General features: G+C 40.8%; 1 protein-coding gene across 1 annotated transcript in view; it reads right to left on the bottom strand.

The window, feature by feature from the left end:
• LOC138261409 (phospholipase A2-like) overlaps positions 1 to 23,788 on the bottom strand; it is a 185,834-nt gene that overhangs the window by 51,258 nt on the left and 110,788 nt on the right. The window contains exons 2-3 of the mRNA XM_069210334.1: positions 21,076 to 21,238; positions 4,515 to 4,621 (exon numbers count right to left, since the gene is read on the bottom strand). Coding sequence (XP_069066435.1) covers positions 4,515 to 4,621; positions 21,076 to 21,238 — 270 coding nt within the window. The remainder of the gene's footprint in view (positions 1 to 4,514; positions 4,622 to 21,075; positions 21,239 to 23,788) is intronic.

Raw genomic sequence — 23,788 nt, 5'->3', positions numbered from 1 at the left:
CTCACAATTGTGGACAAGAAAGGTAGAGACTATTTACAGCTTGGCAGAAGGGATACTCCGTCAAAACGTGGAGGATAGCCACTCTGCCATGTTACAAGTGCCACAGGCTACAACGCATTTGAAATGTGACAGAAAGGATATCTGCCATGTTTGTAATGGAGTGTCCTGTCCATAATCTCTAAATAAGCCTATTAATGGTATTAGGAAGCTCATGGATTTCATGGCTGAAATGCAGTCCAGGAACCTGTCACGTCCCCAGCATGGTAGTAAAAGCACTTTTAAGTTCTGCCACATATTAACTGGATAGTGTCAATACTTTATTATGAGCTATACTTTTCAGGAACAATACCAGCCCTTCTCAGTAGGACAGCCATATTTAATTAGGGAGCATGAAGATAACTTGTCGACTTGGTATGCTTTGAAATACATTACCAGCTCTTTTCAGGTGGCCTGCTATATTTTCATTGGGGCTGGATCAGGACCAGGACAAGGGGTGGCTTCTCCACTATGGCAGAGGAGCATAACCCCCCCCCGCCAGCAGCATTTAGCTGACATTAGACCTGACCTTCCGAAGGCTTACCAGATGGTGTCCCTTTGCTAAAGTAGACTTCATGTTGCTGTTGCCTGGGTAATGTATAGAATTGTAATGTTATATGTGTCTCTTTGCTTTACAGGTACCAGCTGCAACTTATAATTTGACTGTTGCATATTAATAATGTGTTTTTATAAGAACCCGAGTTAGAGTGATTTTCTTACATTTGTGTTACTAAGTTCTTTTTACATGAAGCCCATCATGTTGATGCTAATTCATGGTTAGTGAGGATATTAACTTTGAATGCTCAAGATTTATATCGACACTCTTTGATTGTTTGTACTAATGTATAGGTTGCCATTATTACCGATCCTGGTATTGCTAATCAGTGTTATTATTTTGGAGATTATATGCTTAATTGTTTTGATTAAACTCAGATATATAAGACGTTCTAATCAGCCACTATTAATTTTATATGTTTATCACCTGTTTTTGAGAGTTATTTTCGTGACATTAGTACTGTTAATCTAGGGAAATAAATTTGATAATTCTTCTTAATAAACTGGTGTGGTTATTGTTTCATGTTCAAGATCTTTGATTATATTGATTATTGTTGATGATTACATTCCTCATTGATGACATCCCCTCATCCCCATGTTGCGTCGATCCATTGACCTCTTGCGCAGAATCCACTATTCAGTTTAAGCAATAGCTAGGATTTCATGGCGCTGCAGCACTCTCCACTTCTGTTTTCTGGCCAAACAATCATGAATGAGGAAGAATATGTTAAAACGTAACGTTGGCAAAACTGAGGTACTAATATGTGGCCTCGCCCATTTCTGGACCACCAGCTTTTGAGTTAGTTAACTAGAACCCTTCCCTTGCAGTTAGGAACATTCGATTTCAAATGGTTAATGACCTCTCTTTAGAACATCAAATTAATGCAGTAACTTCAGCCTGTTTCCTTCTGTGACCATAAAGAGAATGAGCAATCAATATATATATATATATATATATATAAATATATATATATATATATATATATATGTGTGTGTGTGTGTGTGTGTGTGTGTGTGTTTCAAGGTAGAAAACAAAGGTTAAAGTGACAACATAGTTAAAAATTGTAATTATATGTTACTTTATATTTTTAAAAAAACTTAGAAATTCACTGAAAAAAGCAAAGGTTACAGGGACATTATAGTTAGGTTCACATTTTACTCACGCCCCCTTCATGCACAGCTATCTCAGCAATGATTTTACTGCTAATGTTACATTGATATTAATAATGATGTTATAAAAAATGGTACCTTGGGGCACGAGTTATAGTTACTTGAGATAACCATAGCAGTAACTGCTGAATTCCTATGGTTTGTGTGAGTAAAATGTGAACCTGTAACTGTACTTTGCAGTTGATTTTCTGGTGATATACCACTTCAAGTCTGATTTGTAGGTAAGTTTTCTAGATTGTAGTGCCAAATTGAGCAAAAGCATGGCGGACTGGAATGTGTCCCACAGGGATTATCAGTGGATTAAATCAAGGACTCCACCGATCACTTTTTGTTGTTTTCTATATGCTATTGTGTTAATGGCATTCATTCCACATCCGTTAGTAGCCAAAGCTCTGTGGCTAGGGCAGTAGCTGTAGCCACTTTTCAGAGGTGCATCTCAGTCAACAAGATCTTAACACATTTCCAGTAGCATTACTTATAGAACACCAATGCCAAAGTTGATGATGGTGAAGCAAGTAATGTCAGAGTACACAACAATATTTAGCCCAGTCTCTGACATGTGAGTTTAGTGGACTGGGCCAACATTCATGAACCAATAACTCATAACATTAAAATTAGTACTCTCTGTCATTGCAGTCTCCTTCCCTTTATATAATCCATCCACCATGCCCATAAAACTGACCTATGCATATATATGACCTCCATGTTGTCTATGTTAAAAAAGAACTGAGGAAGACTGGGCAAATAATGGAGGGTCCAGGGCCAAGTATGCATCAAATGTGTATATAAAAAAGAGCGACTGACTATAAATGATGTAGATTCTAACAAATACTCATTTAAAATGCTACAATCGAAAGTCAATTTAACTCTTGTATAACCCTAGTTTTCTTTGTTAGGTACTATTCAATTTAATAATCTGCTTTAAATTTTTGAAACAAGAAGTGACATCAGAATAAGGGTAGTGAGACGGAACCATCCAATACCACAAATGCCTTTATAATGCATCCATTATAATGCATATCCCTTTACCACACAAATTTTGACCACACCTATACATTTACCATGCATGCCTTTACAACAAAAATGTAAGTATATTTAAAAAACACACACATATAAATATATATATAGCCACAATTTAAAAATGAAGACGGGCACTCACGGGGTACAGGATTCACCAGAATTTACTCTCACTAAAGGTGCACAGTGCACAGATGATTTGTCTAAAAGCCTTTTTCCGTGCCATTCAAGGCCACGTGGTTAAGGGCTGTTTTCCAAGAGTAAGAAAGGAAGTGCACTATACAGATCGGTGCAGCATAAAAGGTGCAAAGTAAAAGGTTGCACTTTATTTTACTTTCCACCAACAGGTTTACTTAACTTGTATTGTGGCCCTATGTCCTCCCATAGACTTCTAGACTTGCCAAGCCATCTATTTACTGGAAGCCATGCCCCACACCTCCAGCAGACACATTTGTGTACTCTGCAATAACATCTCCGCCTCAAAGACATATACTTGGCGAACGTAAAATCTATGCCATATACATATACACACCTGAAGAGGCAGTCCCCTTTCTGATACCATTACTTTCACTGGTAATACTTTTACCAACTATTAACACTACTTAGACTAGCCATTGCTGATGTTACTCTGACATCTACTAGTTCTATAACTATGGTTAATAGTACTAATGGAACCTATCGAATTATCACTTTATTCATTTATATATGGCTGTTGGTTGAGTGATCACACTACTGTGAATCCACTTCTTCAGAAGCATCAGCGTTGACAGAGTGGGAGTGGATGTGTCACATCTCGGAAGCTGGGAGGCCAGTGATGCCACATCAGGACCAGGCAGCAGAGTGTGCAGAGATGCGGGATCTGTACTGCCTCACTATGTCCCACACATCTTGTTCCAATAGCTGTGACTGCCATCTTGAATTATGAAATAAAGCACTGAAATGTATTAGGAATTGACCCTTTTTCTCAAGATGGTGCCTGTTTGTGCACTACTTCAGTCTATTTTATCCAGACTATTCATTACAAAGAAACAGTGAATAGCCACAAGAAACGTCAGTTGGTGCTGAGAACAGTGGGGCAGATTTAAGAAAAGTGTCCCTGCACCTAGTGCACCGCCACTTTCCTTGAGCCCCTCATTGCCCCCTTAACGCCATGAGTGCGCTGTATTTAACATACGGTGCACCATTGTGGTAGTTAGGGAACTAGCGTCAACATTTTTGACACAAGTTTGGCGCTTTGCAGTATTAGCGTCAAAAATGTTTGACGTCAATCCTTCATCGCACCCAGTGGCCCATTGAAAATAATGGGAGCCTCATATTGACGCCTGCTCTGAGCAGGTGTTAAAAATGCTGATAAAAATTATGCAAAGAAATCTCTTCAATTTCTTCGCGCCATTTTTTTCGCCTCCCCTAATGGGGGAACGCCCCCCTTGCATACATTATGCCTGGCGCAGGCGTAATGTGGGGCAAGAGTTTACAAAGTGGCACAATGCATGCATTGCAACAATTTGTAAATATGACGCAGCGATTTTGGCCTCATTGGGCCACATTAGAGTAAAAAAAATGATGCTAATGTGGCGCTAGGAGACGCTAGGGGCTCTTAAATATCCCCCAGTGTGTGTTGGTGGTCTATGTCCCCAGTAATGAGACATTGTGTGCACAATATATGACACAGTCACATAATTATTCGAACAGGCAGGAGTCTTTGTGTGAAAAAGGGAGACATAAACCATATTTACCACATTCAACGGCGTTGTCTTCACAGGTCCAGTCATATCTTGCCATTTTGGGACTGCAGCCAGCTAATTCTGCCTTTTCATAGCAGCAGTCATGCTTGTGGCAACACCTTTTAACAACAGGAAGAAAAGGTGTCTTGAGCATTGCTTATTTGATGCACGTTTAAATAGCGGGTGATGACAAGCAATAGTTTTTGTATGGCACAGGTGCCCATAGATGCAGATCTACAGGGTCACATGCAGACACAGCAAGACAGACAGCCATGCACACACAGGATAAGAAACATACAAACAAAGGTACACAGACAACACATGTAACGTCGAATATAAATAATACCAGCGCAAATATACACCCCCAACACACATACTGATGCCTACGTACAAAAAAATACACCAAGGGCGACACATATAGGCACACACAGCTTATTTAAAGGTAAGCATGGGCACCTGCAGAGCTGCCAGGTGGTAACATGTTATGTGTGACACCTTCAGCCAGTCCTGGGTTTTTGTCCAAAAACATTTTACATGCTGGTACACTGAAGCCCATACATGCTTAGAGAAAACTATAGGTTTCCTTATGCACCGTTCTATTGGTTCTATTGGTTGCAAAGCCTGAACTTGTTGAAGGTGTGGCCCTTGGTCAGATATGCCTAGAAACAAATGCCCACAAGTATGACAAATTTTAAAAGTACTTTTTTGAACTACAACTCTAATCTTGAAGCCCAACATACAATGAGTATTCACGATATTGACAATTCGAATTACTTCTTTATAAGTCAATTTCAAAGTATTTAAATGTGTTCTGGCATTTTGAAGTACTAGATAAAAACAATCGCACTAAATGCATTATTTTTCAAAAGCCTATTTTTGCATTTGCCTGAAGAACATGGATGCCATGCAGTAAAAGGTACCTGAAGAAAAGAAGTTGTTGTCAGGACATGGACGGGATGATACTAAAAGCCACAAAAGCTGTTACAGCAAAGTCCTGTCTCAAATAGTTTTGTAAAGATGGAATTGACTTTTGAAAGTGTCACAATGAAGACATCAGATAACACCCTCTAGCTTTATCTAAACATTTCTGAAACATTGTGCTTGCACGCCTCTCTCCTTCAGCTAAGAGTAAAGCCCGCAATTCCGACAGTACGGTATTCTCTTTACTCCTGCATTTACTCCTGTGGATTTTACGGCTGGTGGACAAGCTACAAGAGTAAGCAGAAGTGGTTTACCACATTAATTTTTATTGTTTCCTTGGAATATACAGATAAACGTTAAAATAATTCAAAGAAACTAATAATGCCAAATATCTTTAATAATTCGGCATGGTATCCTCCTATTCAGAAAGTAAAAATTCGGTCACTTGAAAAATGGACAGAGCAGCGCTTAATTTGTGCTTGTTGTTTCCGGTGCGGGGCACCAGCACTTATTCTTGAGGGCCAGCACTTATTTTTCTGCCTTAAGCATTTACTGCGAGCAAAAGACACATATGGGAAAGACGGAGGAAGAGAAAAACGAAAAAGCGTCACAAATGGGAAATAGCAGAAAGCTGCAAGAGTAAGCTGAAGGGGTAGGGAGTGGCTGTAAATGGATTGAAGAGGCCTGAGATGGCTTCGGGATTAGGTTGCCTCAGTATTCCATGTTCGCACATTTAATTGCAGCAGCCGGGTGTTTAAGAGGAGGGCTTTGGGCAGAGGCTCGTTTTTATTTACAAATTAAGCACTGGCACACATACATTAAAAATCACCCTTGTTAAACAAGGTCGAACAGCCAGGCGGGATAAAAAACGATTGCAATATTAATCCCAATAAATCCACGATGTATGCTATCATGAAAGTACAGAGCCCTCTAACAGGATCTTAACTGGATCAACATGATATACTCCCACCACTCGCAGGCTGTCCTCAGCAGTAAGTGTCATTATGACTTGAAAGCATTATGTGAATTGGAACATGTACGTTCTGACCACACATTCAACTGTATAAAGCTCAGGTGCTCAAAACGCGTTCTCAGTTGAGCCCTATGGTCTTTTATATTCTCATGCTGTCTTGGTTGTTGTAACTCGTGTCTTGAAATGAGAAATTAACAAACAGTGGTTTTAGTGGCGACTCTCTGTAGGCCATTCATCCAGCCAGATGTGGCACTTGCCTTCCATAGGGGAACACGAGCTCATAGAGAGCGTGGCTGTACTTATACTCCCTAAGAGGGATTTTATTTTATCAAAAATGTGTAAAGCAAGAGGTTGTCAGTTTCTATGGGTGGTTGCACTGATGAGAGCAGATTGTAACGAGGAAGAGGGACAGGGTGATAATGTGGTATGAGTGGTCCATGTGCTCAGTGCTTAATGGATACAAAAATTATTAAGTGTGGGGGGGTGTCAAGTTTTTCTTTGGGAGCCACCACACGTGTTGCTGAATGCCAGTGTTGTGGAATCCAATGGCAGCTTAGTCTTGATTCCTTCTGCCAAATTCCTCCTTCTTCCTCTCTCATGTGCTCGGCCAAAGTTTGATGCTACAACTAATTCTATCATGACCCCGTTATCTGCGATGCACCAGTGCAGATGGGGTCTATGCAATTCTTTTTCATGTCTTTAGTGCATACATTAACTCAAACAATTGTGGAGTTGGTGCAGGTTTTGCTGACAGCAGAGCTCACAAACACAAAGAGGGAATTACTGCCCTGTGTTTCTGAGCTCTGCTGTCTACAGCCCATGCACTAACTCTGAGTTAAAAAAAATAAATTATGTATGTGCTGAAGTTGCAAAAAAGAAATATACAGACCCCTGGTGCGCCACAGAGAGCAGATAATGGGATCATGTTATGACCCCGTCCCTAAAAAAGTGCTGGAGCGCACCACCTGCAACCACCGAACAAACTGAGCACTGTATGCCATCCATATTTGCTGGCTTTTGGAGGCTGGCTATTGATAAAGCATTTCCGGGTTATGCTTAAAACAAGGTCAAATAATCTTTTCACCCTGCATGAAGGTGTGAAGAAATAGGACATCAAATCTTCACACAACACAATGTAAATTGACAGTATGACCGATGTGGCACACAAGGAAAACTCCAGTCTGAAATAAGGTTAAGGGTTTTGTTACAAGCTCAGACTTAAAGTCATGTAGACAATTCTCTAAATTAAGTTATAAAGCTACAGAATCACCATTGGTTGATCAGGGCGACGGAAACGATTCAAATAAACTGACATCAAAAGGACTAAGCATTCAACAAAAGCAATAAAAAAACAGCAGAAGGATAATCTGATAGACAGAAAACAAGCGCTGTTCAATTCTTTTAAGCATTAAGGCAATTTGAAAGTCATCTAAGCTTAGTTAGCTAGGGCAAAGTAAAGCCCCGCAGACTAACAAGTCAAAAATTAAAGAAAAAGGACAAAAAGAATTTGGAAAAATGACATCTAGGGCAAAAGGTGAATAACCAAAGTTGGCAAAAAGTAGGCAAAATGGGAAGGTGTCAGCATTTCAGAAGCTCGATTAAGAGTCTTCTCCTTGGTCAGGGGAAAGTTTCTAAGCCTCAGCAAAGCATTGGACAAGTATAAGGGTAAGGGTAGAGAGGTCTGCACCTCTCAGGTTCCAAGTAATGCTAAGCGAAGAGTGGACCGAAGAAGGGTGAGGAGCAGAATACTCCTGATCCAGCTGGGAAACAGTCAATTGAAGTCCATAGTGCAAGATGATTTGCTCAATCATCACTCCACATGACTCAGAAGGTATGATTGTCTAGTCAAAGTCTGTCATGTGACGGGGAACTGCGACATTAGGAAAGATTCCCACTACCGACATGAAAAAGGCATTCATCTTAGATCATCTGTATGGGTTGAAAAAAATGTAGACATTTTATTTCCTCAGTTCCTGATTGTACTGGGCTCGAGGTTCATTTCTCATGCTCACCATATGTAAAACAATAGGACATTTATTTCCAAGCTAGTATTTCATGGGAATGAAGTCTGAAATGAAAAGCTCACATTAACATGAATGACTAAATATGTTTCTACACGGTCAGGAAGCAGAGCATTGCAGGCCTCACTAGGGCTAAGCAAAGTGAATTAAAATGGCACATTCTTTTACCCAAATAATGAACATATAACATTCAAAATATAAAGTCAACATTAATAGACTTGGTCAGTGTTTATGTTACAGTAGATTCAGAATGAAATAACACTGTTAATATATTGCTTTAACTATAGTGCAGAACTGCAATCTTCAACTTTTGCATTTAACATTTAAAGCGTTTCTCTTCAAAAATGTATTAGTATTTTAGTGCAAACTATTAAATAACATCATAGAGAATAACATAGAATTGGGTTAATTTGTTATATGTGAAGTTTAAGGGCTATACCACCACACTTTAATTCTCTATTCTGCAGTGAATGCACATTAATATAGCTTTCAGTACTAATCTATTAGTACTTCAATTGACAAAATGCATAGTTTGTCACAGATAGATGATTACTGTGATGTCAAAAGTAGCAATAACATATCTGCTACATCACTATTAAAATGGGCATGACATGCTTGTTATTTAAAATGATTGAACAAACATCTGCATACATGTGTATGGAGGTCCACTTGATTACATTTCATTACACTAAGGACTTGTGGGGGATAGCACAAATCTCAAATCGAGCAAAAACAATTTACAGTTCTTACAAATGACAATGGCAGCAAGAGAAAGCCATCCCTAGAAGCCTCACTGAGTAGCCTCAATGATGAAAATGCTGCCAGACATCCTTAATAGGACTACAATATCTTCCTCTGTTCGTACTAAACCTTTTTCACAAGACATGTACTTAGGATGTTATTTAAATCTTGCATGAAAAGAGCCTTGTGCTTGATAACTACAGGTTATAACATTCCGGATGGTCTGAAATTGTATCTAAGAAATATTAATCGAATTAGCTAAGATTTAGATTTCTTTTTAAACCGAGAACAAAGTTTATGTATATTCAACGAATGAGAATTTCAGCTCAAAAAGGTATAACTCCAGTAAGAATTGCCTGCAAAGAACTTCTTGCTTGTGGCATTTTTTTTGCTCAGAATCTGTTTATTAATTTTCAACAGTAACATAGGGAATACTTGTGACATTCTTAGGTCTGGCCTTTAAAACTGCTGACTCGCCAGACTATTATTTCTCTAAAAAAAAATTCACTACATATGTACATAAAGAGGCTTTTGGTCAGCGGGCTTCGTCAATTAGTCTGTTAAATTGTCATTCACATTTTGCTTCATCCAGCCCCGGAATACCCAAGGGCCAATGAGTCAGCCTGCTTTACCCATAGGCTGTCTTCACTGCCTTCACCTTGAGTGACTGCATAACCCCCGAACACATTTTTGACCCCCATTAAACCGGTTTCTTTCTCTTCATTTAGACCTACGGCTCAAAGTGTGTTTTATTAATTTTTATATAAACTTTAAATAAGTGCTATTTTTCTTTTGCCTGCACCTCGGATGCCCAGTTAAATTGTGATTTATTTTGTCTTCTTTTCAGGTCTAGAATTAGAGACAGATTTAGCTTCATAACATATATACATAGAGGGACTTTTGGTCAGCAGCCTTCACCCAGTGGTTGGTTTATTCACATTTTGCTTCCACCTATCACAGCAAACAATATAGGAAACAATATGGCTCCCATTGTCAGTGCACATTGGTCATTTTTGTCAAAAAATAGTTAATTTCCCTTCAGAGACAAAGCTGGTTCAAAGTGTGCTTTTTAGATCTTGCTTGACAGCACAGCTGTCACCATAATTTGTGATCAGTCCAAAAAATGGCTTTAAGAAGCACCTCCCCAGATACATATTGGTATACAGAAGTACATGTTTTGAAGAAGCGGTGTGCTGCCACAAAAAAGCCTCACCAACTTATTGTGAAAAGCAAGCATTTAACACAATAGTCATTTAAGGTTGTTTTTACACTGTGGTAAAGCTTGTAGGAAGGTATTTTGTTGGATGGAAATTTCAAAGATTACCTTAGTAGGAAAGGGTTTGGTGATTCACCTGAGTAAACTGTAGTAATAAAAGATATGCACTACAATAGTCCTTGTTATCCTCTCTTATGAGAGGTAGCATTTTGCCTTGCCAACTCTAACTTGTGTACATGTGCACTTTTATGACTTCCTGACAGATGAGTGCTTTGTGGAAAGCTTATGTTCTGTACAATGGGCTTGAGCTGGTCATGGGCTGATTGTTTATAATGAAAAGTTACAATAAAGGCAGCAGTTCTGACATATTGATGAGAAAAATATATGTTAAAGTTAATAGGCCTTTAAGGGTAGTGTGTTATTGAAGCCTACAGATATGTTTTTGTTACATGGGATCTCAGAGATGACCATAGTAGACAAGGAATGTGGTGCATATTAGTTCCCCTGACAAGCCCCGGATATAGAAGATTTACAGTTTGAATTCTTGTCAGGCCCTCTTAGAAGGGACAGTATTTTGCTTTGACACGTGTCACTTTATATACTATGTCATTTTATGACTATGCCTGAAGTTTGTCTTGTGGGAAAACAAACGTATGCTCAATGCATAAAACCTCAGCCGGGTATGATAACAGCTAAAGACCTGACCAGTTCCCTAGGAAAAAATATTTCCAATGGTAAAGGTCTGATTTTTTTATTATGAAAGGGTATGATAAATGCCGTAGGCCTGACATATTGATTGTGAAAAACACATGTTAAAGGCAATAGGCATTTAAGAGTGGTTTGTTATTTATCAGTATTGAAGCCTACCGATATGTATTTGGTTACATGAATTGCCATAGATTACCTTTATAGGGAAGAACTTTGGTGCTTGCAAACCCTGGGGGGGGAGATTTGCACTGTAATAATTCTTGCTAATATCTTTTAAGCTGTCTGCCGCAATTTTGTAATAATATTATCATTAAATAATGCATACATCCAAATATAACTATTTATCCATATAGATACACAGAGGGCCTTTGGGCCATCTGTGGTCTGCCAATGGTCTGTCCGAATGTCATTTACACCCTGTTCCATCCATGAAAGTAAATGACATGGGTAAATGGATTAATCTGCATCCGTCATTACTCTCTTGCCCTATGAATGGCTGCATTTTCTGATCACATGTTCACATTCACCTGAAAATGAGTGTGCTTCTGTGTCACATAAGGTTGGCTAGATTTTCTCCTTTTAGAGTACCTCTTTAATTTCTTTGTTTCTTCTCTTTTTAATATACTATTTCTTGAGAGCACACTCCAGCTCTCCAGGTGGTGCTAACAGGTCACTTGCTGGCCACTAGTATCGTCTGCAGTGTGTCACATCCCACATGTCCATTTCCTAATAAAAAAACAAGAAGATTATGGAAGGCTGTTGTCCATAGTGTATTATTTTTTCCAATTCCTAGAAGGCCAATATGTTGGTTCTAGAAGTTACAACCATGCTTGAACTTTACAACAACTATAGACTGTTTACAATACCTTTGGATTTAATTTTGGTCTGCCTTTTTAAGCTGCTGTTATAAAGTATAGACTTGAAGCTGACAGTGATTTGAGTGTTTGATTAAGTTGTGATTTATTTCTGTCTCAGTATTTGACCACAATACTAAAAACACGCATGGAGCAGTCGGAAGGCTTGTTAATTAAAAAACATCAAATTTGTATTGTAAGCACATGGAGACATAGTTTATTTTTCATTTTCTTTTTGTACAATATGCATTCAACAAAAATAAATTAAAAAAATAAAATAACCATAGACCAACTAGCCAGGAGCAGATCTGTTGGTTTTGCTATACTTATTAAAGCCGTTGTTATAAAGTCTGTTTGTACCATTGTCACACTGTAGAAATTTGAGAGCTTAACTAGGTGGTTATTTATTACATTCTTCTTCCCAAATAATAATAAAATGCACGACACAATTGAAAAGTTTGCTATTTAAAAATATCACTAGTAAAATGACCATGTGAGTGAACATCTTTAATTTTAAAAATGTTATTCCAAACATGTGGCAGCGACATTTAGGCTACTGAATTCTATCCCTTTTTCTTTGTCTTTTGTGGCATAAGTTTGCAATAAAAATAGTAAAAACGTAACCAGTGCCCAAGCTTGGGAAGGCCAGACCTACTGGCTTTGCTAGTGTTTGTTATTTATGTCTTGCAGTGCCAACCTTAATTTGTCTGGCACTGCTAGACCAAAACCTGTCATCCTCAGTGAGGCCAGAAAATGTGCACTCTCACTTCCAATGTTAAATAGAAACCTTGTAAAAACTTCATGATTAAGAGCAAAAGAAGGCACTTATTTAATTTTATTTTTTTTTTTTATTTTTTTTTTACATTTTCAGGACAACTATTTCACTTTTTAACAAAACCTTGTAGTCCAGGTATTTCTGATCACAGATGCAGTGGCAATACAGTTAATGTTAATTGTGCTAACCAAGGGCCAGATGTACTAAGAATTGATTATCAAAAGCGGTTATAAATCGCGCACTGACCTTTTGCAAGTCCAATCCGATTTTTAATTGACCTATGTACTAAGAGATCGGCTGGCAAATCAGCGAGTGCAGAGGGTCGCAGAAAGACCTGACTATATAAAATTCAATAGGCAGTTTGCAATTTGCAACTCCCTGAAATTGGCTACAATCACAGGCATAGTGGTTCACAAAGGGGACAGTGAACTACCATCCCTATGATTGCATTTCAAAATGGAAAGCTTTTTTCCTTTTTTGGATTTTTACATTTATTTTCAGAAAGCAGCCACATTTCAGTGTAGGAAATGGGGCTGCTTAAAAAAAAACGTTTTAAAGTCATTTTAAAAACTTCTTTGAGAGTTGGTAGTGGTGCGAATCAGCAAGAACTGTGATTGTAAACCACTGATATACCTTATCAACAATTTGAAAGGGACACTCATAACAAACCCCTTCCAAACTGTCATTCAGTAAGGGTTAGAAACCCCATTTTGAGATCAGAAAGCTTTTCTGAATTGCAAGATAGGAAACAAGCGATTCTGCAGTCGCAAATCCTGTGATTTCGTGAATCGCAGTGTTTACAACACCACAATCCCAGCCTAAATCTTTCACCAAAGTACCTGTTTTATGTGCCAGGCTGGGAACCGTAAGCCACGGTGCTGTTGAGGCTGCCCATCTAGGCCAAGTTAGATGAAGAATGTCCAAGAGCGTGGCTGAACTGAACAGAAGTCACAGAACTGAGTCAAGATTAGAATCAGTAGGTATTTTAACGAAAATCCTTTGAGCACAAAGAGTTTCGTACTGGAGGCACACTGTAGGGAATGAACCACGGCCCAGATTTCATATATCTTTGGTAGGTGCTCCTGCAATGCCTGGCAGAGTAGAACAAAGAGAGGCTGTTCCCCTTCCATGTGCAAGTAAAACTCCCTTTTTACCACAGCAGCACACCTGCAGCCAAGATACCATCAGACTGGGGACAAAGACGTGTATTTGAGAAAAAACAAGCCAACACCCAGGAACTGGACGCGTATCTCTGCATCCCGCATCTACTGCCCCAACTGACCCTGCTCCAAAATGCTTTGAAAATGCACCTCTCAAACGAACACTTCATCACAACGTAGTAACGGAAACCAGCTACCTCTTCATTCTCTTGTTGACTGTATCCTTGCCTTTGATCCTGTGCACCATTTTACTGACTTTCAGCTGGGTTTGTACTATATAAATAACTCTTACATATGTACAGGCACACATACATATCACAAGTGGGGCTGATTACTGACTCTTGCTAAATATGGCTTTACTCAATTATTTACCACTCATGCAATACAGCGCTGCTGGTTATCACACTGTGCAGTGTAAAAGTTAATACATTGGGGTCTATGTTTCCAATGTGCTTCAGCCCAGAGTAGGAAAGGGCAGGTTCAGTATGCTGAAAGTGAAGAAAAACACAGAGTAAAAAAAATATCCTGAAATTAACAAGATTTGGCAAAGCCAACAGGTCCCACCTCTGCAAGATCTATTGACTTTGTCAGTTTCTTTAGCTATGTTTCACAGCAGCGCAGACACTGTGCAATATGACTGAAAGCAAGGCAGTAGCCAGGAAAATAAATACCCCTCACTTTGAGGCCAAAAACATTAATTAATGGAGCAAAGTGAGCAATCCCAAATTTTCCTATGAAAACCAGTGAGAAAAAATTGCAAACAAAGTGCAAAGTAATTCATTCTTCTCTCAATTCTTTTATTTTCCTGCTCCTTCCTTTTTTCTTATCATCCCCTTTCTCCTTCTCTCCTTCAATCCCTCCTTCTTTTTTGTCTTACTTCCATTTGTTAATGCTTTCTCCTCATTGCCCTTCCTTCTGTCTCCTCCTCTGAAGCTGAGGTACCAGTAGTACCCCCGCTTAAGCTGATAAAGCGGTGCTTCACTATGCCCTTGTCTGAAAGTAAACAAAACAAGCATTTGCAATGCCAGGGGTCTCGCATTTGCACGAGTTGGAGTAATTGGCATTGTAAATTCCTAACTGGACTTTTCTTGCCACATGAATTGAAAATGAAGTCTAAAAGAGTTGACAGAAGCCGGTCAATTCAAAGCACCACAGTCGGCATGTGCGCGAGAGCTATTAGCTCCCTGCCTGAATATCTAGAAAGGATCACGGCTGGATGCAAGGCAAACCGAAACCGGAGGAGGGGCCATCACTCGCTGTAACAGGAGGAAGCGTGACGTAGCTTGATGGCCAACAGAAACGTTCAGGAATGTTCACTTAGTTAATACACCAGGGGAGGAAACTCAGCACACAAAGGAGGGACATTTCATAAAATGCACCAATAAAAACTAAGCATTTAAGACAAACACAATAAAGAATGAATAGCAAGAATGGGCTTGGTTAAAAGCCTATAGAGAAATTAGAACAGGCTCTAGAGCGCATATGCGCTCAACCCTATAAATAGAGGCAATGCATGGTCAACTGTGGCCAAGTCCGTTTTTTTTTTTTTTTAACTTTCAGCTACTCATCCAAGCGCTGGCCCACTTAGAAGACCACGGGTGGCTACTTACAGAGACAATCTGATGCCCCTCTTGCCTTGGACTGCCTTTGAACCTGCTGTTATATGTGTTTACAAACCAGACAGATGTCCCTCAGTGTAAAGCACAAACAGACACTTTGAAGAAGTCAAATTATATCTCAACAATCCAAACACACCCTTTGTGGTTGTTCTGCTGACGGGTCTGCTCTAAACTTCTGTATAGTTACACTAAAATATTTTACACTTACTTGTTCACTGACACACTCAATAACAATTTAAAGTGTTTCAGGGGAAATCACACAGGGGCAGATTTAAGAAAAGTGGCACTGCACCCTTTGCAGCACCATTTTTCTTGCGCCACTTAGCGCCCCCTACCGCCACCATGTGTGCACTGTATTTAAAATACGGCACACCATGTAGCAGGGTAGGAGGCAATAGTGTCAAAACTTTTGACTCTATTGATGTACTGTTCGGGGTTAGTGCCAAATGTTGGCTAACCCTGAACAGTATAGAGGGGCCCATTATAAATAATGGTGTGCCCGCTTTTAACGTCTACTCTGAGCAGGTGTTAAAAAAGCTGCAAAAAATGACACAAAGAAATCTAAAAGATTTCTTTGTGCCATTTTTTTGCCCCCCAAACGGGGAACGCCCTCTAACGGGGGAAAGCCTCCCTTGCATACATTATGCAATATGACACAGGCATATTGTCGTGCAAGGGGTTACAAAGTGGCGCAGTGCATGCATTGCCCCACTTTATAAATCTGGTGCAGCGATTTTGGCCTCGTTAGGCCACATTAGTGTAAAAAACAATGATGCTAATATAGCGCAAGCCAGCGCTTGGCCCTCTTAAATCTGGGCCTGAGTATCCCCGTGCAAAAAAAAAATCAATGTGAACTTGTGTAATGTAACTGGTGCCCATGTAAAGCACTCCAAAACCTTTGGGTCGGGTTGAGTTTACGCTGCATAAAATTGCCCCCCTAAAAAATAGTACCTCAATCACATTGCGAGCAGCGGATGGGCACTAATTTAAATAAATCATTCTGTACTTGGTCTATGCACTAGAGAAAGAAACAAATAATGCAGGACGTGAAGCCTTGTTTACACTTATGAATTAGAAGGTAGCAAAAAAGAGTAATAATGTTGTCAACAAATATTAAGTAATGAGAGCGTTATAGCCCATTTTTGAATGCTTCTTTATTGCGCATAATACTTCATCAAGCAACAGCGCAAACCCAGTACCTGCAGGCTCAACCTACAAATGGAATAAGTTAGATTGTGTTATTCAAATAATGACAAATAAATCGATTGCTCAGATTGTAAAATATTGCATATAATACATTGGTGCTGATTATGACTTTGGCGGATGGGACACTCTGTCAGCAACGTGACGGATATTCTGCCCGCCATTTTACAAGTTGCATAGGAAATAATGGGACTTGTAATACGGCGAACGGGATATCCGTCACGTTTGTGACGGAGTATCCCATCCGCCAATGTCGTAATCAGGCCCATAATATTTTATTATTATCGGCAATGACCATTTAAAGAGTTTTAAATTAACTTAAAAAATACAAACTTGACAGGGCTGTCGGGTACACACCTGCAGTTCCATGCTTTTCTGGTCTTTTAGGTGCCCTTTTTAGGTCTGGCACTAACCGTGACCTTTTTTTAATTAATTTTTTTAAATCCCTAAAAAATACATACTTTATATACACATGAAGGGACTTTCTGTCAACCCTTATTATCTATCCACTGTTCCTTTGTAGCGTCATTCTCATTTTGTTTCCGTACACTACAGCACAGGGTGATGGGGAAGCACTACTTCCGCTTTGGCTCCGCTCTGTGAGTGGTGGCATTATGCCTGTGTGCAAAGCATACATCTGCAGAAGACGTGGTCCCCTTAGGTGCCGGGAACTGATGATGTAATGTGTTCTCTTTTTTTTTTTTTAAATAAGAACATTTATTTATTTGATAATAATTTTTTCTTTCCAGAGGGTACAGCAACTTCCCAGATACCGCTACCAGGCTCTTGATGCCTCTTGCAGTGCCCTGCAGTGGCCTTTCTAAACGATTCTAAAATGCACCTGAAGCATGCACATAAATGCTGATTCGCATGCAGCCATCTTTGAATGTTTTTGTGAAACATTATTACAAAAAGCATTTTAGCCATCTATTCTCGGCCATGTAGGTGCCCATCTGTCCTTTCACTGGCTATGCAGTGTGATTACTTTTTTCTCCCATGCTGGTCTTTTATTTTTTCAAACGAATCTAAAATAAAATGAAACTTATTGGTCTAAGGAATAGATAAAAGTAGTTATTTGGTTTGAATTACTGTAACCTGAAAACATAATTTAGACACTAAAAAAAGGACAAATAATAGAAAAAAGCATTTGAAAAGTGAAGTATCAGCCAGGCAGCATTGGCCATGCAGGGTACTTCTTTTTAGGTAGATTTGCACATGAGATCAGGCAAAATGCTGTCACTCACAGTAAAAGGGAGCCAGTGGCTGAAGTTAGATGATCCATTGCCCCAAGATGTATGCTATGGTGGTCAGAATCACAATGCAAATGACAGCTGAATGGACCAACAAATGAAGTATTCTGTCACAAAGCTCCATAATGTATATATTTTTAAATGTTGCATTTTAATTACATGACAACCATAACTGCTTCTAGACTAGATCTAGAAAAATCAATTGTTAGGTTCCTGTAAATACCTAAATATGAGGTTTATGTGGGTAAATTGAACTAACTGTGCCCACTGAATAGTAAATCTAGTCAGATTTTCAGAATATCCATAGTTAATGTGTATGATAAGTGTTAGAAATTGGGTCTCTAGTTGTCAGAGGTTGGTGCTCTGTGCAAGTAGGGACCATAACCCTAGTCAGGGCAAGTAAGATACACAGTAAAAGTGCACACACACACAGAGTAACACAGTGAAAACACCACAAAAGTACTCCCCGCCGATTTGAAAAAATAGGCAATATTTATCTGAGTAAAACAAGACCAAAATGACAAAAATCCAACATACACATGTAAAGAATTTTCAAAGGTTAAATCAAAATACAGTGCTTAGAAGACAGTAGCTCCAACCGGGGCTATCTGGTCGCGTTGGCCCGGGACAATTCCAAAAGTTGAGTAAGACTGCAATGGAGAGCAGGCAGGGTAGAGGAGTCACACAGACCTGCTGACAGTACCTTTGTTGCATTGATGTCAGTGACGGTGCTTTGATCCAAAGGATGGGGTGCATTGTACTTGCAGGCGATGCGTCATTTCCTGAGCGGGCAATGCCGTTGGTGTGTCTATGACCAGAAGCAATGAGTACCGATTGCAATATGTCAGTGCTGCATCGGCCAAGTCGGGCCTGAGTTGAAAGTCAGGGTTGTTGCGTTGTGCAGTCGGTGAGCAGTGTCCGCGGCTTAGATGCAGGCAGAGGCAAAGCAGTGTTTCTGCAGCGGGATGCGTCGGTTCCAAGTGGTGCACTGGTGTTGATGCATCAGTTCTTGTGTTGCAGCACCACACTCACCTCCAAGGGCCCAGGACTGCTTTGGCACCACTTGGCAGAGCAGGACTCACATCAGAGGAGCCCAGGTGCTGGTAGCAAGATGAAGGTGAAATCTTTCAATCAATAAGTCTTTTTTAAAGCGCAACACTGTCACCCCTAGGGGTATCTGGCTACTGAGGTTGCTGCTTCTGCCTCAAAAAGCCAGGTCTTGAGTTGCTTTCTGAACTCTGCCAGGGAGGGTGCCATTCAGAGGTGGAGGGGGAGGTCATTCCACAGTTTCACTGCCATGTAGGAGAAAGCGCAGCCCCCGCTGCGGGTGTGATGGATGCAGGGGCAATGTGTGTGGGGAAGTGAGGTGGAGCACAGATGTCTCGAGGAAAGATGGAAGTTCATCCGGTGGTTGATATAGGAAGGTACTCATTTGTGGAGGGCTTCGTAGGTGTGTGAGAGCGTCTTGCTCCCTGGGGCTGTGCTGCAGCTGGCAGTAAGTATGCCTGGGAGGGGTAGGGGGTTTGGGGGAGGCAGTAACAGTGAGAAGGTGGGAAACAGTGAGAAGGTGGCCCTGGGGTCAGGAGCCTGGTGGTGGGCAGCAGGAGCTAGACTGACCATGAGGATGGCAGGCAGAGTGGAGAGCAGGAAGTTCTGTGATATCACTGAGACTTCAGAAACAGGAGGCAAGCTCAGGCAGGCCCTTGGAGACATTTTAGATTGCAGGATGTAGAGTTAGATCCAGTTCTCTCACTCCCAGGCAAGAAGCAACTGGTCAACCCAGCTGAGCAAACAGCAAAGTGGCAGTCCCTCCTGACAGCACAGCAGTCCTTCTTCTTGGTACAATGTCCTCAGTCCAGAAGTGTTCTGAGTATATAGTGTCAGAGGCCCAGTACTTATACCCAAAAAAGCCTTTAATGGAGGGGTAACTTCAAGAGAATTCTCTGAGGTGCACAAGGATCTCTTTCAACCCAGCTTGGCGCCAGACTACCAGTCCTTTGTTTGAGGGCAGGACACAACCTATTCAGATGTAAGTGTGAACTACCTCTCCCCCTCCCCACCGAGGATGACTATCGGTATGCAGATGAATGCAAATGTATCTCCTGTCTCACCCAACCCTTCCTGTTTGTGGCTGTCTGGAGAGTAAGCACAAATGTAGCTGTCATCTAAACCCAGACATGTGTTCAGGGACAGGATAAGGCACAGAATGGTTAAAGTAAGAAAATTACATCTTTCTAAAAGTGGCATTTTCAGACCTGCAATTTAAAAACCACATTTACCAAAAGATGTATTTTTAAATTGTGAGTCCAAAGAAATCAAATCCCATATTTCTATCTTTTCCCAATTGGAAATTACACTTAAAAGATGTTTTAAGGTAAACCCAATGTTAGCCTATGGGAGAGCTAGTCCTTGCAATAGTGAAAAACGAATTTAAGAGTTTTTCACTATCTGGACATGCTAAACTTACATGTACATGTCCAACTTTTTTAATACACTGCACACTAACCTTGGGGCTGACTGGGGCCTACCTTAGGAGAACCGTACATGCAATAAAAAGGAAGGGTTGGGCTTGCCAGGGTGAGATGGCAGTTTAAAATGCACACACAGGCTCTGCTGGGGCAGGCCTTAGACATTTTTGACAGGCTACTGTTGTGAATGGCACAATCAGTGCTGAAGGCCCACTAGTAGCATTTAATTTACAGGTCCTGGACATACCTGGTGCATCTTGTGGGGGGCTTATCAGTAAATCAAATATGCCAATCATGGGGAAGCCAATGCTACCATGTTTTAGACACAGGTCACATTCACTTTATCACTGGTCAGCAGTGACAAAGTGCACAGAGTCCTAAAGCCAGCAAAAACTAAGTTCAGAGCACCATCAAAACACAAGGTCAAAAAGCAAAAAGTCAGAGGAAACCATGCCAAAAAAATGCCAGGTCTAACAATATGTATTTACATATAATGAAGGTGCACACCAAAAGGACATTATGAAAGTGTGACTACATTTTATTCTGTGGATCAACAAGCCAAAGCCTTATCACAGAAGGTGTTAATGAGCAGCTTTGTTGGGATTGTTTTTGCTTATTCACAGTGGGTTCACTCCTGGCACATTTACATTAAGATTCTACTCACCAGTCTGCCTCATCTTTGGGCCAGCCTTGGCCACCTAGACCACAATAACACCCATAGCCTAGATAGGCAATGGCAGCTCGGCCCGTGGAGCACTGAATTGCGCCAGCCAGCTCCAAGATCCCTCTTCGTCTGACAGGAGCCTTAGCATAGACACTGTTCCAAACTGGGGAAAAAACAAAAAAGCCATGTTTAGAATACGGCGGAGTGGTGAATCACAAAATAGTTATATTTCATAATGCTTGTGTTTTAACCATATTCAAGATTGGCAGGTGTTGAGAGTAATTTAAACTATCTCAATTCCACTCTGGCTTAATATATTCAGCTGCATGGTTTCTGTAAATATTGCACACAGCAAGAATACACCTATCGTCAAATCCAAGTGAGGAACAATTTACATACAGCTTACACAGATAGCAGATGAATCCATACATAGTCACTCCTGACTCCCCCAGCAGAGTAAAAGCAGTCCGTGGCTTTCATTGTGTATGTCATTGGTTGACAGTTGTGTCTAAAGTGGTATTGTCTCCACCATTAGCAGTCATTCTGGGTCGGATTTATGGAAAGCGGCGCTGCACTGAGTGCAACGTCACTTTCCCTGCCCCTCTTAGCACCCTCCTACTGCCACCATGTGTGCGCTGTATTTAAAATACAGCGCACCATGGCACAGGGTAGGGGACAATAGTGTCATTTGTATGACGCTATTGATGTACTCTGCAGGAGTAGCACCAAAATATTGGCGCTACTCCTGATGAGTACATAGGGCCCCATTCTAAAGAATGGCAGCCCCCTTTTAACGCCTGCTCTTGAGCAGGCGTTAAAAGTGCTGTAAAAAATGGGGCAAGGAAATCTCATAGATTTCCTTACACCATTTTTCCGGCTCCCCTAACGGGGGAACGCTCCCTTTGCATACATTATGCTTGGTGCAGGCATAATGTAGCGCAAAGGGTTATGGAGCAGCACAATGCACGCATTGCGGCACACTGTAAATAAGGCGCTCAGATTTTGGCCTACTTGGGCCACATTAACGTCAAAATAAATGATGTTAATGTGACGCAATGTGGCGCTAGTGGCGTATAAATATGCCCCTCTGAGCTTCTACCTGCACTCAAAATGCTGAGGCTGAAGAAAAAATAGCAACCCCCGCTTATTATTCTTTTTAAGTCAGTAAACCTTGGCAAGGGCTCTGCACAGATGAACTGAGAGATGTTAGTAACGGAAACCAACTTCTCTTGTGGTCTTTAGACTCACCAAAATGGCATATTAATAAAAGTGACATCACACATACTTTATCACCCATGATAAAATCACACGAGGTGATATCACATGAACTTTGACGTTGGATCAAATTTACAAAGTAGGTTTTTTTGACATAAGAAACCACCTCCCCTGCCACAAGCTCGAAAGTTGAATATCTGACAATATGTGCAAGATTATAAAAAAAAACACAAGTTACTTGAGCAGATAGAACTATCTTTGAGTTAGCACACACCACATTATCTGGTGCATGGCCATGGCATTCCTTTTGTAAAGGCTTGATAGACCAGGAACACCGTCAGTAGGTGCCTGATACTCATAAGCTAAATTACAGACTTAAATACACGGGCACAGCCCCAAATGCACATGCGTGAGTTCAAATTACATTCACAGCATGAAATTTCAAGGCACGTCCCTTATTGCTGAGGCGTACCCTGCCAAACATACCGACATATGCCAAGGCATAGCCCTAAATGCCAACGGAGAGGAACACCTAACAAAGCAGAGGGATAACCATCAGAGTTAAGGTCCAGCCCCAGATGCAATGGCACACACTGTCCCATTTCCGTCATTGTTTTCTCAAACATAGGACTAAAACAGTTGGAGCCTATTCCAAACTAGGGCCTCAGTAAGGAAGGCTAGTATCCGAGGAACCACACTTGTCAGCAGCAGCAACCACTGCTTCGTGGTAATCACAAATAAGACCATGCGATATTTCATAGATGCATACCTTCTGCTTGGGTCCCAGAGACCTCCCTCAACCCGCCCCACATTATTTATAAGCCCTTTGCACCACTGGTGCATCACCTTTTATGTGGGAAAAAGTAACACACCGGCAGCGCACAGGGCTTGTAAATAAGCCCCAATGGATGCTCGGCCTCATGGATGGTCCTAAGACCATTGTAGTTTCTAACTCTCGGCGCCACAGCTGAGCTTGCCACTGCCAGAGAATTAGGGCCACTTTTACGACAGTGGTTCCATCACTTTTGTACTATGTAAAGTGGTGCAAGAGCGTTTATGAAGTCACACAAAGGGCGGCCTTGTGTGGCTTCATAAATCTGGAGTAACGGAATGCAGCAAAAATCGCTGCATTGCGTTAAGCTGCCCTGGGAATGCATTTCATTGGCATTGCGAGGGTGTTCCCACAGGGAGTTTGATGCACTCCCACTTTTACAAGAAATTGTGAACCTGGAAATGCACCAGAATGCTACAGCTTTCCAAGGGCGGTGCCACGAGGAGAAATATATTTCCTAATATGTTATCCTAATTTTTCCTCTTTCTATGTGTGCTGCATTTTGCAGCACACATAGAAAGAGGGCAAATCCTCCATGGATTCTTTTTGTGCAGGAAGGTGTCCCTTCCTCCACAGAAACAATCCTGTCTGGGATGCAAGCATCCTTGCTTCCTGGTACATGGGTGCCTGCGTCGACGTTAGGAAGTCCATTGTGCACTAGCTCAG

Source organism: Pleurodeles waltl, chromosome 10 (assembly GCF_031143425.1).
Source record: "Pleurodeles waltl isolate 20211129_DDA chromosome 10, aPleWal1.hap1.20221129, whole genome shotgun sequence".
Classification (NCBI taxonomy): Eukaryota; Metazoa; Chordata; class Amphibia; order Caudata; family Salamandridae; genus Pleurodeles; species Pleurodeles waltl.
This window is presented reverse-complemented; position numbering and strand designations above follow the sequence as displayed.